The sequence below is a fragment of the Bufo bufo genome, chromosome 3 (assembly GCF_905171765.1).
Source record: "Bufo bufo chromosome 3, aBufBuf1.1, whole genome shotgun sequence".
Classification (NCBI taxonomy): domain Eukaryota; kingdom Metazoa; phylum Chordata; class Amphibia; order Anura; family Bufonidae; genus Bufo; species Bufo bufo.
In genome coordinates, this window is record NC_053391.1 from 373,683,399 (window position 1) to 373,700,350 (window position 16,952).

Sequence of the window (16,952 nt, forward strand, 5' to 3'; positions counted from 1 at the left end):
GAGGCCTAAAGCCAAGGCTACAACAGAAAGAAAATGACAGAAGAGAGATCTCAAATGGGCACCCCCATCATCTATTATAGCATATGGGATATGCCGTTCATATGATCAGCAGAGAACAAAGGGACCCAGGTCCTCCAGCTTTTCCGCTCCCTGTCAATTCCATAGGATGTACAGCGTCAACTTAATTCCAGTTAAAGGGAATATACTGCCTAATACAAAGATTAGATAAAAAGCCATATGTCACTCTCTGGCTTTCATTTTCAGACTGTAGATTTTTTTAATAGTATTTGCTGTACATGATTATAGGGGCAGCCAACTTGCCTGAGCTGCTGCTAACAGCATTTACAGATATGCTTGACAGCAGCAACATGGACCATAGATACACTACACTGGAGACGTTAAAAGAATTCTAAAACTGTTTTTCAGATATGCTTTGTGAATGTGGAATAAGTCCCTGTGCAGGGAGGGAGAGTAGATAAGTTGTGACTATTACCTATTGTGAACGACGCTTCCTATGTTATCTATACAGGGGTTTAATGTTACTATCACAAACATTTCTCTAGTCAAGTAGAGAATTAGAATAATTTAAAGGACCAGTGCTTATATGCCTACAATCCAAGACAGCATTTATTGAATTATAGTATAGACGATAAATTACCTTCTAAAACACTAGATAACAATCCTGGACTGAAAGCCATAACAGGTTTTCCCATATGTAGTGTGGTGGGGTCACAAATCATTTTTATATTGAGAGGATCACACATTTACAATCAGGTCCATGGTTAGATTACCGTATTAATTGAATAGAATTATACTTTTAGATTACTTACAGGCTGAGTAAAGAACAGTCGTAATACATCAGCAGATGTTTTCCATTGTCCAAAAACGACAAAAAGCTGAAAAGAAACAATACATGCCGTAATCGTGTGGGCTTTATTAATATAAACAATAAATCAGTTTGTTTTTTTCAGTGTCTTAATGATACATTTTTCATATTTAACTATATTGTAACTATATTGTTATATAAAAACAATCTAAATACAGTATAAAGCTGTAATGAACAATAGGAATTAGACTTACCGGTAATTCGGTTTCCAGAGATTCCCTCATGACAGCACAACAGGAGGTTGTTCCCCTTTAACCTTCGAGGTTAAAATGTCCCTCCCACCTCCACCCACCAGTGTTTTTCCAGATTACTACACCAGGATGGATGCAACAGATTTCTTAAAATCATAAGAAAATCTTATATGCATGCAATATTTACATAGTTAGTAAGGGAGGGAATATAGGGGTGCTGTCATGAGGGAATCTCTGGAAACCAAATTACCGGCAAGTCTAATCCCTATTTTCCAGCTCATCCCTCATCATAGAACAACAGGAGACGTACCAAAATATAATTTAGGGGGGGGGGGGACCAAGTCTAAGGACAACATATCTCAGATATTTATCATTAGATAAAAATACCATTTCATAGAATCAGGAATAAACCTGAGACAGAAACTTTTTGATTCTGCCAGAAAACTACATCTTGATGACAGAATTTGTGAACCCAGTCGTAACTCTGAAATGTCTCTTTATCTGCATCCTTGATCAACAGACCTACCTCTGTTTATAGACTTAAATACTTAACCCCATAAGGACCCATGACATACATGTACGTTATATCTGGCCGGGACTTAAAAGACCAGTGATCTACATGTACGTCATGCTGATCGGGCGGGTGCAGGAGCTGATAGCCGGACACCTGCTGTATGCGCTGACATCGGTGAAAACACAGATGCCGGCGCATTAACCCTTGCACTGCTGCGGTCAGCGCTGACTGTGGCACATGAGGAATCGTGTGGGGTGGCCATCGGGTCCCCGTGCTGCTGTGACGGGGACCCGATTGCAAGGAAGGCAGCCCGATGCCTTCCTTAGGCATCGTGGCTGCCTTCTGTGACAGCCTGTGAGATCCAGCCCCGTATTGTAATGCATTGTAAAGGGGATCAGACCCCCAAAAGTTGATGTCCCAGAGTGGGACAAAAAAATAGTGAAAAAAAGTTAAAAAAAAATAAAAGTTTTACAATAAAAATTAAAAAGGGTCAAGTAAAAAAAGAAAAAGAAAAAAGTTGGGTAAAAAAGAAAAGTAGACATATTAGGTATTGCCGCGTCCGTATCGACCGCCTCTATAAAAATATCACATGACCCAACCCCTCAGATGAACAGCGTAAAAAAAAAAAAAAAAAAAAAAAAGGTGCGAAAAAAACAAAACAAAACTGTCACCTTACAATCAGTAAAAGTACAACACCAAGCGATCAAAAAGTCGTATGCACCCCGAAATAGTGCCAATCAAACCGTCATCTCATCGCCCAAAAGATAAAAACTGTGGCTCTCAGACCATGGAGACACTGAAACATGATTTTTTTGTTTCAAAAATATTGTGTAAAACTTAAATTAAAAGTATACATATTAGGTATTGCCACGTCCGTAAACACCTGCTCTATAAAAAATACCACATGACCTAACCCCTCAGTCGAACTCTGTAAAAAAAAAAAAAAAGTCACAAAAGCCATTTTGTCACCTTAAATCACAAAAAGTGTAATACCAAGCGATCAAAAAGTCATACGCACCCCAAAATCGTACCAAATAGTCATCTCATCCCGCAAAAAATTAGCCCCTACATAAGACAGTCGCCAAAAAAAAAAAAAAAAAAAGCTTTCAGAATATGGAGACAATTTTTTTTATGTAAAACTGAAACAAAACCAAAAAAAGTAGTCATATTTTGTATTGTGTCCGTAACAACCTGCTCTATAAAAATAACACGTGATTATTATCCCAGTGAAATCTGCCCTCCAGAAACCATATGGCGTTCTACTTCTGCGCCCTGCCGTGTGCCCGTACAGCAGTTTACGACCACATATGGGGTGTTTCTGTAAACTACAGAATCAGGGCAATAAATATTGAGTTTTGTTTCACTGGTAACCCTTGCTTTGTTAGTGGGAAATAAAAATGGATTAAAATGGTAAATCTGCCAAAAAAGTGAAATTCTGCAATCTCATCTACCTTTTCCTTTCATTCTTGTGGAACACCTAAAGGGTTAAACAACGTTTGTAAAATCAGTTTTGAATACCTTGAGGAGGTGTAGTTTCTAAAATGGGGCCATTTATGGGTGGTTTCTCTTATGTAAGCCTCACAAAGTGACTTCAGACCTGAACTGGTCCTTAAAAAGTGGGTTTTGGAAATTCTGAAAAATTTCAAGATTTGCTTCTAAATTTAAGCCTTTTAACATCCCCAAAAAATAAAATGGCATTCACAAGATGATCCAAACATAAAGTAGACATATGGGAAATGTAAAGTAATAACTATTTTAGGAGGTAATCACTATCCGTTTTAAAAGCGGAGAAATTGAAATTTTAAAAATTGCAAATTTTTCCAAATTTTTGGTAAATTTGATTTTTTTTTCTAAATAAAAATGAAATATTTTGACTCAAATTTACCACTGTCATGAAATACAATATGTGACGAGAAAACAAATCTCAGAATGGCCTGGATAAGTAAAAGCGTTTTAAAGTTACCACATAAAGAGACATCAGATTTGCAAAAAATGGGCAGGTCCTTAAGGTGAAAAATGGCAGGGTCCTTAACCCCTTAGTGACCACCCATACATGTTTTTACGGCGGTCACTAAGGGGCCTTAGGCTGGGCCGCCGCGTTTTTACGGCGGCCCAGTTTAAGCGCCGCGCGGCTCCCCCGTGCAGCGGGGAGCGCGGACCTGGCTCTCACATGAGAGCCGGGTCCCTGCTCTAACAGCCCGGAACGGCAGGAGTGCCGATCCGGGCTGTTTAACCCTTTACATGCCGGGCGCAATGGCGCCCGCTGCATGTAAAGTGGTGACAGAGGGAGCGGACTCCCTCTGTCTCCCATCAGCACCCCGAAAATGCGATCGCGGGGTGCTGATGTGCTGGGAAGCTTACCTTGCTTCCGATGAGGGCCCGAGCCTGTCTTCAGTTACTTCCAGCAGGCTGTGCCTCTCTGGCGCAGCCTGCTGGTCAAGGTTCGAATAGCATTGCTATTGAAATGCAATGCATTATAGAGATAATGCATTACATTTTAAAAGCAAAATACTGTATATTATAGTCCCCTTGTGGGACTATTAAGTAGTAAAAAAAAAAATAGAAAAAAAATACACATTTATTAAATAAAAAAAATTCCATAAAATAAAAAAATATGCCTTTTTTTCCATTGAAAATACGCTTTTCAATGAAAAAAATTGCAAAAAGAAAATATCCCCCATATGTTTGGTATTGCCGCGTCCGTAACGACCGGGACTACATAAATATTACATAAATTATCCCCTATGGTGAACGCCGTAAAAAATAAAAAATAAAAAAAAAGACCGAATTTCGAATTTATTCTTAGTTTCCACCGAAAAAAAACTTAACAACAAGCAATCAAAAAGCGGCATTTACTCCAAAATCATACCCATGAAAAATACAAGTCGTCTTTCAAAAATCAAGCCCTCACACAATTCCATATAAAAAAATAAAAAAAAGTTATGGGTCTTGTGAAGTGGCAATGCAAAATAATTTTTTGGGTTAATAAAAGGTGTTTTATTGCAAAAAAAGTAGTAAAACGTAAACAAAATTATAAGTATTTAGTATCACTGTAATCGTACTGACCCAGAGAATAAAGATATGTTATTTGTACCGAAAAATGAACGCCAAAAAATGTATAATGTAAAAACGCAGTGGCAGTATTGCTATTTTTCCCCATCTCCCTCCCAGAAAGAGTTAAAAGTTAATCAGAAAGTTATGTGTACCCCAAAATGGCGCCATTAAAAACCACAACTTGTCCCGTAAAAAACAAGCCCTCATAAAGCTATATAGATGAAAAAATAAAAAAGTTATAGCTCTTGGAACGAGACCATAAAAAAAGGAAGAAAAACGCTTGGTCATAAAAGCCCAAACAGGCTTGGTCACTAAGGGGTTAAGGGGTTACTTAGAGGAAAAAGAAATTGTCTTATTAGACATCGGCCATAAAAAGGATGCCTTTTACCTCTAAGCCTAGTCTATATGGTAAGTACCATTCGTAAAAGTGACTCACTCTAAAACCAGATAAAATATTGTAACATCATATATATCCACTAGGGATCGACCGATTATCGGTTTGGCCGATATTATCGGCCGATATTGAGGATTTTGAACGTTATCGGTATCGGCATCTATTTTGCCGATATACCGATAACGTATTGGGAACACAGAACGCGCTGCTCTCAGCGCGTTCTGTGTTCCCTCCGCAGCACAGGGGAGAAGGAAGCAGTGTCTCCTCCCCCTGTGATGCTGCTGCCGCTGCCTCCAATGACAGGACGGAAGACAAGACAAGAGGAGGGGAGGGGCTGTGGCCGCTGCGCCACCAATGAAGATAAGTCTTTCATTAATTCAAATACAGGAGGCGGGAGCTGGCTGCAGAATCACATAGCCGGCTCCCGACCTCTATGAACGGCAGCTGCGGTCCGCGGTAGTTAACCTCTTAGGTGCCGCGGATCGCAGCTACCGCTCATAGAGGTCGGGAGCCGGCTATGTGATTCTGCAGCCAGCTCCCGCCTTCTGTATGTGAAAGAAAGGTATCTTCATTGGTGGCGCAGTGCGCCCCCCCCCCCCCCTCAAGCAGTGCGCCCCCCACCCCAATAGTAAAAACATTGGTGGCGCAGTGCGCCCCCCCCCCCCCCCAGTTCTAATCATTGGTGGCAGTGGCCACAGGATCCCCTCTCCCTGCTCCTCCGATCGGAGCCCCAGCAGTGTAAGCCTGGGGCTCCGATCGGTTACCATGGCAGCCAGGACGCTATTGAAGCCCTGGCTGCCATAGTCAGCTCCATGCTGCTGTGTGCACAGAGCACAGGGCAGCAGGGAGAGTGCGAGATCCTATTCACCCTGATAGAGATCTATCAGGGTGAATGGGACAAGGGTTCTAGTCCCTAAGGGGGCTAAAAGTTAGTAAAAAAAAAAAACACAAAAATATTAAGTATAAATGAAAAAGATTTACAAAAAAAATAAAATAATAATTCACGTTAACAATAAACATTAATTTTCAGCAGATTTGTGTAGGAATTTTTTTTTTTCCTCAAAAATAAAAATGCCCAGAATATCGGTATAAATTATCGGCTATCGGCCTGAAAGTTGACAAATTATCGGTATCGGCCCTAAAAAATCAATATCGGTCGATCCCTAATATCCACTACACAGAATAAAAATTACTGGAGTAATAGATCATACCAGTGTATTACTGCATTGCGGCGGCAGCAGGAAGCGCACGGCGTCATAGCAACCAATGACACCGTGCGCTCCTGCTCTCAGCAGGAATCCAGGCCGTGGTTCCACGGACCGCTCACAGCCATGAAACACGGCCGTGTGCATTCGGCCTAAGGTATATGTAAGAAACCGAGCCAATCTGACAGCACTGGCACACGGCAGGCATGGACATCAACGATGAGTTAACCAAACTGTACCATTAACTTCATACAGATGCAGGACAAGCTTGGGATCCTGTACTGGGAGGTGTTGGTATAAACGAGAGAAGAAAGGAGAAAGAACCCTCCCGACGAAACCAGGCCAACCGAGAACCCACCTGCCCGCATAGCTTCAAGGTCAGAGGCAGTTTTAAGATCTTTACATGGCACTACCCAGGAGACACAGGGACTGAGGAGTGACAAAAGGTTACAGGACCTGTGCAGCGTACATAGCCTCAGCTTATATGTGTGAGCATGGCTGTAAGTGTGAATGTGAACAGAGGAATGCACAGTCTCTATTGCCGTTTTGTAGCTCCCTGGGTTGGCCCTTGAGGTTATGGGTTTTAGGTGCAATGAAGGCAGGGTCCCTAATATTCGCGACATCAGCACCCTTAGGTGCAAATAGAACAACAAGAGTTTAGTTGGGCATAAACGTAACACCAAGTTGGAGCTCACCTCACCATACACCACCAAGGAGCACGGACACAGAACCGGAACCAAGGCTGAGAAGTAGCTTTAGTTTGGCATAAGTTGACATTTACTGAAAATCTCTTGTCTTGAGGTAGATATACTAATTTATTGCCATAGAAGGGATAGCTGTAATCCATACAAGACAAATTCCCAGCCAGGATGGTGCTGCCTCCCATTATAACAGGTCTGGGCAGGATCTTTACAAAATTTTAGTGCTCTGGTCACACTAATGTTCCTTTAATGTCAGGCTGACCCATACTATCTCCAGGTGTACCCTATAAATCACATGGCCGGTACACATATATGTCTTGAACTCCTTGAATTACATACAATTTCCATTAATATTGTCCATGGAGGAATGTGGCTCCAAATACAGCTTTGCGCTAAACTGTAGATCGTGAATAGGCACTGTAGGCTACTCCACTCCCCAAATGATAGTAGAGTGCATAGATTGAACCACCACTCATCTCCACTAGGCTTTCCCTAATCTTTCTGTCACACTGGGTCCTTACCCGAGGTCTTCACCTTAGGACTCCTTTAGCTTTAACTTAACTTCCTGCCTCCTACCTTATTACTTTTATATGTCATGGCAGGCACCAGGAGGCCATGAGGCGGCACGCCAGGCACCAGGAGGCCATGAGGCGGCACGCCAGGAACAGTATAAATTTTTACTAGATAAAGGAATTAAGTCAGACATAACTAAGCCAGGTTGCTAGACCTGAAAGATTTAAGTCTGCGACCTTGTCAATTGAATGCAGCCTGAACATTTTAAATCCACATTCAGTCCTCCTTAAAGAAACAAGTGATGCTACTATCGCCTGGGTTCCCATTTAGATCCACACACAGATTCTCAATTAAAGTAATTAGAACTGTTGAGACAATCCAGCTGGTTAAACACACGCATGGTTTACTTACCAATCTTGAAGTATGTGCTGCCAAAGCAAGCACCAATAATGTCATGCAGCTTCTGCCAATACTTGTATACGGAACGTTGGTAAGGAGAAAAGAAAAGTCCCCATTCCAGCTGCTGTTTCAGACGCACTGAGGCGCAATCCTGTTGAACTCCATTAAGGTACAGCGGATCTAAGCGCCATGAACCCATAGCTGTCCATAGTGAGGTAACCACCAGCTGCATTACCCACTTCATCAGGGTTAGAAGCAAGCCAGGGGACCTCCACATAAGAGGTACTGGCACGGCCACTTATAGGGTAGGAAGGATGAGGATGAACCCAACGATCGAACCCAGGCCATCAGAGAACCCAACTATAGGCTCGGACTCCGCCAAGTGGGTTTTGGGCTACTAAGGGACCTCTACCCCAAGAGATGTTAGCAAGGCTATTCGAGACCTGGAAGGGGAGGCCGGACACCCCCCGATCCTAGTCCCAGCCATAGGCTCTAAAAGTTCTTGTAGAATCTCTTCAACCCTAGAGCAGGGACTTCTCTGCGTCTATCCCCTGTAGGGACAGGAAAAACACTAGTGGGTGGAGGTGGAAGGGACCCTTTAACCACTCTGTTTCCTGTCCCAAGAGGGTCAAATGGGAACAACCTCCTGTTGTGCTGTCATGAGGGATGAACTGGAAAAACTGTTGTCCATATTACTTATTATCTTACTGCAGTCTAGAGTGCAGTCACAATTCAGATTGTTGTTTGAAACAGTCAGCAAGCTTGTCAAGTGACCCAGTATCAAACAACTTATCTTGGGGTAGGTTCACATATACGGCAACCAAACCTAGTCTAAACCGGAGTTTACTTTATGTGGCATAGCTGGACACTGCCGCACACCGCCAGATCTCCATTGAGTATAGTGGGACCTGACTACTTTCTGGCATAAATGCCTGCTGTTGGATGGACAAATACTGTAGGCCACAGTATCTGTCTAGCCGAAAGCCGGCATTTATGACGGAAAGCAGACTGATCCGATTGTAGTCAATGAGGAACTGGCGGTGTGTGGCAGTATCTAGCTAAGCCAGATACAGTAAACTCCGGTAAGTCTGTTCCTCTGCCAGAAAAGACTACTGGAGTTGGCTTCTGCATATGTGAACCTATCCTTAGGACTTGTTCGCACCTGCGTCAGAGGCTTTGTTTTAGGCTTATATCAAACAGCAGAGAGAGTGAAAATAAAAAAATCCTGCAGGGAAGACCATCTCTGCTAAAAAGTGGAATCTGAAAAAGAAACTGAACAGACCCATTATAGTCAATGGCATCTGTTGGGGTCCGTTTCTGGCACTTCCTTTATTTCCATTGTTTTGCTCCTATAAAGGAAATCAATAACGCAAGTGCAAAAGAGGCCTAAGCTATAAAGGCGGCATTGAGGACACTTAATTTTACACAGCCCACTACTCAATATTAAATCAGCCTTGGAGAACACGGAGCACCTTGTGGCCATAATAAAATATAGGAAATACATGTCTGAAAATATAAAATGGAGCAGGCATACTTTCACTTACTTTTATGATGAGGTAGAGCAAAGCCAACAGAATACCAAAATGCCATTCAGCTCCACTGGTTTGAGCCCCATAATCGATCAGATAACGGAACCAGACTGGTGTAGAGACGAGCGTACAATAATACTGTGACATTTCTTCCAGACACATGTACCAGAAGCCCTAAAACAGAAAGGTGCAGTTATCCATCCAAGTAAGGCAGTATCTACCAGGTGCAGTGAACAAGCTCTCCCAGACTCCAGGAACTTGATTTCAATAGGGACCCATGCCCGGCATACCAAGCAAGTAATGCAGGGCAGCAAGGCTTCCAAAAAGTCTTCTTTACAATTTATAAACATATTGCAAAAGGTATGTTTAAAAATGTTTACCTGTAGCAAAAAACTCCACTGATCCATCTGACTTTCACTATATACTAATAAATGATACTGAATAACACACGTTCCTGCACAGTAATACAAGTACATAATAAGTAGCTGAATGCCAAGCAAAATAAGGTATTCAGATAATATGCCAATCATGTTAGGTGGTGTTCTAAGGAGCTGTGAAACCTTCAGAAAAAAAAATGACCAGATCTCATAGGAACTTATTATGACTTTACTGATGTAAGCAGTGATGTCACAATGTGTTGGAAAGTATTTACAGCAGGGATCAGCAACCTTCGGCACTTCAGCTGCTATGAAAATACAACTCCAAGCAGGCAAATATACTTGGCAGTTCTTCTAAGTCCCATAGAAGTCAACGGAGCATTCTGGGAGTTGTAGTTTGAGTGCCAGAGGTTGCTGATCCGGATTTAGAGAGAAGGTTTTCTTGCCATAGACACTGATGGCATAAAGAGAAGCCTCTGTGCCTGTCCAGTGGGGGTCCAGCCACTAGGACCTTCATCGACAGTATTCTCCGACACTGCAGCTTATTGGGGGCGACTAGCCTAAAGGGACTCTACACCTAGCATTGCAGCAAATCTTATTCGGCATTTGTGGAGGCCACAGAGGTTTGGGACTGGTAAACTAAAACTAAAAAGTGTTCCAAGCCTTTTAAGTAGCAATGGGTATACTGTAACTATGATGAAGGCATATCCAACATTGTAGTCGTTTACCTTGCATTTATGGGACATCATAACAGAAGGCACCAGGAGAATCAAGCACTTCAGGCCCATGAAGAAAAACTTCACCACAAAGTCTGTTATACCCACAACCCACAAAGCATCCCAGAACTGCAAAGGTCCCAGAGTCGGAGTCATAAAAATCAAACTATAATAAAATAAAACAGGAGAAAGAAATCATAAGTAGCCTGAAAATAGAAAATACTTCCTAAAACATATTCTGGGCAATCCCTGGCTGCAGCAATGACCAGCTTCAGCCAGTGACTGGTCAGTCCAAACCACTTCCTGCGTGTCAAGCCAGAGACCAGGAAGTGCATAGGAGCTGGGACCATAACAGCCTTGGGGGATCAGTGAGGTGAGTAACGATCATTCATTTATACTCACTCTGACCCAATATTTCAATAAAATGAATCCCCTGAAAACTCCTGTAAGGGGTTCTCCACCTCTGAAACACTCTTGGGCAGCCCTCCCTCCCTGCCGGACCTGGGGAGGGAAGCATACTTATTTGTTCCCTACTGCTCGGTTCCATTTCCTTTGTTACACTAGTCTGGTTGCTGCTTGTCAACGTAGGGAGCAGCCAGGGGTCATGGGCTGAAGTCCCACAAGCAGCATGTGACTCCGAGATGTGCTACTTAGGGGAAATGTTATCCAGGCCATCAGTCATTGGCTGCAGTGGCAGAAGTGTCACTGTCCACTTCGGAAGTTGACAAACAGAGAACAGGAGCGCAGCAGACCGGCGGGGAGCAGGTAAGGTTGAGCTCACACTTCAGTTATTTCGATCAGTTATTGTGAGCCAAAAGCAGTAGTGAAACCTACACAGAGATCAGGTATAGTGAAAAGATATTCACCTGTTCTGTGTATTTGACCCTAGCTTTGGCTCACAATAACTGATGGAAATAACTCAAGTGTGAACTCAGCCTAAGGCCTCTTGCACACAAACGTTGTGTGCCCGTGGCCATATTGCGGCCTGCATACGGCGGGTCCACAATAAAACAGGTACCGGCCTGTGTGAACTCTGCATCACAGATGCAGACCCATTCACTTGAATGAGTCCGCAATCACAGAGATGCGGAACAGAAGGACGGATCGGAACCCCACAGAAGCACTATGGAGTGTTTCTGTCCGTGGCTCCGCACCGCAAATAAATAGAACTTGTTCAATTTTTTTGAGGTGCGGACGGGTCACGGACCCGTTCAAGCTGAATGGGTCTCGATCCGTCGCGGCCTGCACGGACATTGCCCGTGCATTGGGGACCGCACTGTCCAAAAGGTGGAGGTGTCAAAAGGTGGACAACCCATTTAAATCATCTCCTGCTAAAATCTTGCTACTAGATACCACAAGATACTTTCAGAGGTCCTGTGGAGTCCATTCCTCATTGCGTCAGAGCTGTTTTAGCAGCACAAGGAGAAGATGCACCATATTAGGCATTGTTTTAACATTATGGCTGATCTGTGTAAGCTCCTGATATTCACAGTGCTTATGATCTGAATGAGGTCTGCCTTCCTGTCAGCATAGGATTCAGTTTACATTAATAACTATGTGTATAAAACAAACATACCTGTAATAAAGTGCCTGAGAAGAAAAAGTGTAATACAAAAGCACTGCGCAGCCAGACAAAAATACCAGGAGCCAGATGGACTGCAATTTGGAACACTTATCCTGTGAAAGAAACAGAAATAATCATTACTGTAAGCCAAATATTAGATTATTTCTTTTAAGGCTACTTTCACATTAGCGTTTTCAATTCCGCTATTGAGATCCGTCATAGGATCTCTATAGCGGAAGAAAATGCTTTCGTTTTGTCCCCATTTATTGTCAATGGGGACAAAATTGAACTGAACGAAACGAAATGCACCAAAATGCATTCCGTTCCGTTTAGTTGCGTCCCCATCGTGGACAGTCCGCGATGTGATGCGGAGCAAGACGGATCAGTCCTGACACAATAGAAAACGGATCAGTCCCCCATTAACTTTCAATGGTGTTCAAGACGGATCCGTCATGGCTATAGAAGACATAATACAATCGGATCCATTCATGACGGATGCATGCTGTTATATTACTGTAATGGAAGCGTTTTTTGCAGATCCATGACGCATCCGCAAATAACGCTAGTGTGAAAGTAGCCTAAGCAAAGGCAAACTTGTGTATTGGTACCAAGCACAGGAAGTCATCAGGCTTGCCAAGCAACTAAGGGAGTTGTCTCGCTTCAACAAGTGCCATTTATCATGGACAAAGAAAATACAAGACACCTACTAATCTATTGTGATTGTCCATATTGCCTCCTTTGCTGTCTGGATTTATTTTTCCATCACATTATACACTGCTTGCTTTCATGGTTACGACCACCCTGTATTTCATCAGTGGTGGTCTTGCTTGCACACGACAAGAAAAAGCACTGGCCTCTCAGGAGCGCACAGCATTATTACGATTTATAATGCAGTGTGTCTCTGCATGACCTTACTGCTACAGAATTCTACTGACAACAAAATGTCACTATGATTTTCTAGAAGTAAGGTCACAGAGGCACATAGCATTATAAATCATAATGCCTTGCACTCCTGCTAGTCCAGAACCTGATGTTTGGCTAAACGTATCTGCTAAAGCAGTACTGATTTTATTTCCTTCTCTTTACCCAATGGCACTATAGTCTGAGGACTTGCCCTGATATTAATGACCTATTGTGCGGATGGGTCATTGATATCAGGAGCCAGAAAAGCCCCATTTAACTTTCATTATAATAACACTACAATGCCTGTAATATATCTTAAGGATCCCAAACTTGTGTATGTCTGTGTATCCAGAAGTAATAACCACTTCAGACTATATCCAGAGCTATTTCACCTCCCAGAGCCTCTACTTTATGTTTTTTTTACGTATTTGTAATCAATATTCATGGATTTACTTACTCTTAGAAAAACCTGATTTACGATGCTTTTGTTTGCATACAGAAAGGTTGTTAGCAGACCAATTCCAACGGTAATGCCTATTAGAGAACAAAATAAAAGCAGTAAATACATAAAAACACAAGTTGATGCATATTAAGTGGCCTATAAATGAAAGGAGTTGTCTGGTCTATATATACTGATGACATATCCTCATGATAGGTCATCAATATTAGATCAGTGGGGGTCCAACACCCTGCATCCCCCACTGCTCTACAAAAGCTAGAAACAATACAGTGTACAAACCAGAAGCAGACTGCTCCTTAAACTATATAGTAACCGTGCTGGGTCACTGCTGCCCAGCTCCCATTAAAAGGGAATGGCAACTGGGCTAGACTAACCCGACACCAGAAACTGCACGGTGTACGTATGAAGATTCCTGTTTCCACTCCATACACTGTATAGCTCCCGGCATGGCGGCTTCCCAAAACAGCTGATCAGTGGTGCGCTGATGTCAAACCCTTAGGCCTCTTGCACACAAACGTATTTTCTTTTTGTGTTCGTTGCGTTTTTCTATGCGGAACCATTCATTTCAATGGGTCAGCAAAAAACAAACAAAAACAAAACAAAACACAACAACGGGAGGCACTCCGTGTGCATTCCGTTTCCTTATTTCCGTTCCACTAAAAGATAGAACTTGTCCTATTATTGTCCGCATTACGGACAAGGATAGTACTGTTCTATTAGAGGCCAGCTGCTCTGTTCTGCAAAATACAGAATGCACACGGACGTCATCCGTATTTTTTGCAGATCTTTTTTTTTTTTGGACCGCAAAATACATACGGTCGCGTGCAAGAGGCCCTACTGATATTGATGACCTATCCTGAGGAAATGTCATCTATCTGTAGCCCAGACAACCGCCTTAAATGTCAGAAGGCTTAGCCTGTCCACAGTGTACACTGGACTGGAGGTATACACTGGAAGAATTTGCAAACATATACCGCTGACATACAGTGGCACACTTCACGATGTTAATAAAACTTATAATGCACGGTATCATTTTTTTTGCAAGAAACCTCATTATAAAATAATGCAAAAGACTACGCTATGCCGCACAGCAGGAAAAAACCCAGATACACCCAGGTACATCAGGGAAACAGATGTGGCACTACACCATCCACAAACGCACCTCAATCTACATCCCATTCTCAGACGTGTATATATAACTCAGGTGGTGCTCTATACTGCTTCAGAATAGCTCATGTACATAGGAATCCATATGGCACGTACCATTAAAATCACGATCCATGAAGTGCAACATGCACATGGGTACGGGATAGCAGGATCCTTCTTATGGATTGGCCCAACGGCCACTGCACGTGTCACATAACGCTTCCTCTAAGTGCCAACTTGGAAAAAGGGCCATGGGAGATGCGAAACGGCAGTCAAGGCGATCCATAAGAAGGAAACTCCGAAAAAGGATATGTGCTGGAAGCTTTTCCGGTCTGGCAAATAGACACTGCAAATTCAGTGTGACTTCAGCCTTAAAGGGGTTCTTCCATCACACTACACACTGCTTGTATCCAAGAGGTGGTCCTGTTTGCACACTGTAGGAAATGGCACCATCCTATGCAAACTCCCACAGTCCCATCCACCAGAGAGGCCGGCGCTTTTTCACACGGTGTGCAAGACGTCCACCTCTGCTGGATTGCAGGTTGGTCGTAACTTCTGGATACGAGCAGGGTATAAGGTGATGGAAAAATTTATGAAGCCAGCATAGGAGGCAATATGGATAATAATAATAATAAATTAGTAAGTGGCAAGTGCCTTATAGTAACTTTCTCTACATGATAAATGCCTCTTGCTGAAGTGAGACGACCCCTTTAAAACGTGATCTGTCACCTTCACATTTCAAAGTGTACATCTTGCTGTGTAGAGTAGGTACCATGAAACATAACCAATATCTTTCAAGTAAAAAAAAAAAAAAAATAGTCCTTAGGGCTCGTTCACACAAACTTATTTTGCGTTCCGTATAAGAGCCGTTTTCTGCGGTCCGCATACGGCCACTCTGTGTGCTGTCCGCATCCGTTGCTCAGTTCCGTGGCCTCGCAAAAATTTTGCAGACAAGAATAGACATTTCTATAATAGGCCTCCCATTTCATTCCGCAAGGCACACGGGAGGCATCAGTTTTTTGCGGATCCGCAATTTGCGGCCCGCAAAAAACAGCACGGTCGTGTGAACGAGCCCTTATTCTGAGAAATACTTATTTTTATGCAAATGACATTTTCAGTATCCCATCAGCAGTGCAGTTCCGCTTTGTGTGCCTGGCTTCCCCTCTCATCACTTCAGGGACTGCACGTCATACAAGGTGGGGCATTATGGTGGAGCAAAAATGCACCAAAAACCTTATTTGTATAAAACCACAAAAAAGCATTAGATGACCGGATTTTCACAAGAAAGGTATGTTTCGGGGCTTCTACCCTACATGGTGGTATGCTTACTTTGAAACTGATTTTGGAGGTGACAGACTACCTTTCATATACTGTATGAACTCCTGCGTTTCACTTTCCCATAATAATTTGAAGTTAACTGTTAAACTGTGGATAAAAAAAACGTAGTACCTGTTAGGTGCTGAACAATGAGTTTGGCACTGAAGATTAAAATATATGGAAAGCTTTTATCCAACCACTGATAGACATGCAGGACCTCCGAGATGCTGTTGCCATGTTCTCTTGTGTCTGTGTTATTCGATTCGTCCTGCCCACCCGCATCACTACTATGAGAGTGTGTATGGCCAGGTCGATTCTGCAGTCGTATGGTGGGTCTTGCATGTCTGGGGCCCGATCTTGTGCCACTTTCAGAATTTGATGAATGGACATTTATTGCTACATCCCCAGAGCCGCTGGAACCATCTGCAGGTGGACGGTTTGCGGGGAGAGAAAGGCAGGGCACGCCATCCCCATTTCCTGTCTGATGTCCGGAGCTTGCCTGCATGGTGACAGTCCCCTTTTCTTCTAAGTTACAAGCCGCGCTGCTACATTTCCTGAAACGGAAATAATACAGAAATGAGAAAACTCTACTCATAAAGCAACATATACACACAAAATAAAATAAAAAATCACCGAAATGAAAATTAGCAATAAGGCCTCATGCACACGACCATATCCGTATTGCAGTCTGCAAAACATGGATCCGCAAAAGACAGATACCTTCCATGTGAATTCCACAATTTTCTCACCCCCATGAGTAGAAATGGCTATTATTGTCTGCAAAATGGACAAGATCTGTGTGCTGCATTTTTATTTCTCCCTGGACTTCATAGAAATTAATGGGAAGAAAGTCCAACCCACAAAAAATGCATATTGGACAAGGATGCCAAATGCGGTCGTGTGCTTGACCCATAACCCTGTCGCAATATCACGATGCTACACCACAACATAATGAATTACATAACGTTGTACTGATCAGGGTTTAACTGCTGGAGACCCACCAAAAGAAAAATCCGGGAGCCACGACTCCTCCCCCACCCCACCGTATGGTTGCCTAACCTGTGTGCTTTCCGCTGACATCCA

At 42.9% G+C, this 16,952-nt stretch overlaps 1 protein-coding gene across 1 annotated transcript in view; it reads right to left on the minus strand.

Annotated features, from left to right (window-relative positions):
* Positions 1-16,952, minus strand: part of RNFT1 (ring finger protein, transmembrane 1) — a 39,438-nt gene that overhangs the window by 14,085 nt on the left and 8,401 nt on the right. The window contains exons 2-7 of the mRNA XM_040424672.1: positions 16,002-16,423; positions 13,404-13,480; positions 12,056-12,156; positions 10,492-10,645; positions 9,402-9,560; positions 831-896 (exon numbers count right to left, since the gene is read on the minus strand). Of these exons, the coding sequence (XP_040280606.1) occupies positions 831-896; positions 9,402-9,560; positions 10,492-10,645; positions 12,056-12,156; positions 13,404-13,480; positions 16,002-16,423 (979 nt within the window). The remainder of the gene's footprint in view (positions 1-830; positions 897-9,401; positions 9,561-10,491; positions 10,646-12,055; positions 12,157-13,403; positions 13,481-16,001; positions 16,424-16,952) is intronic.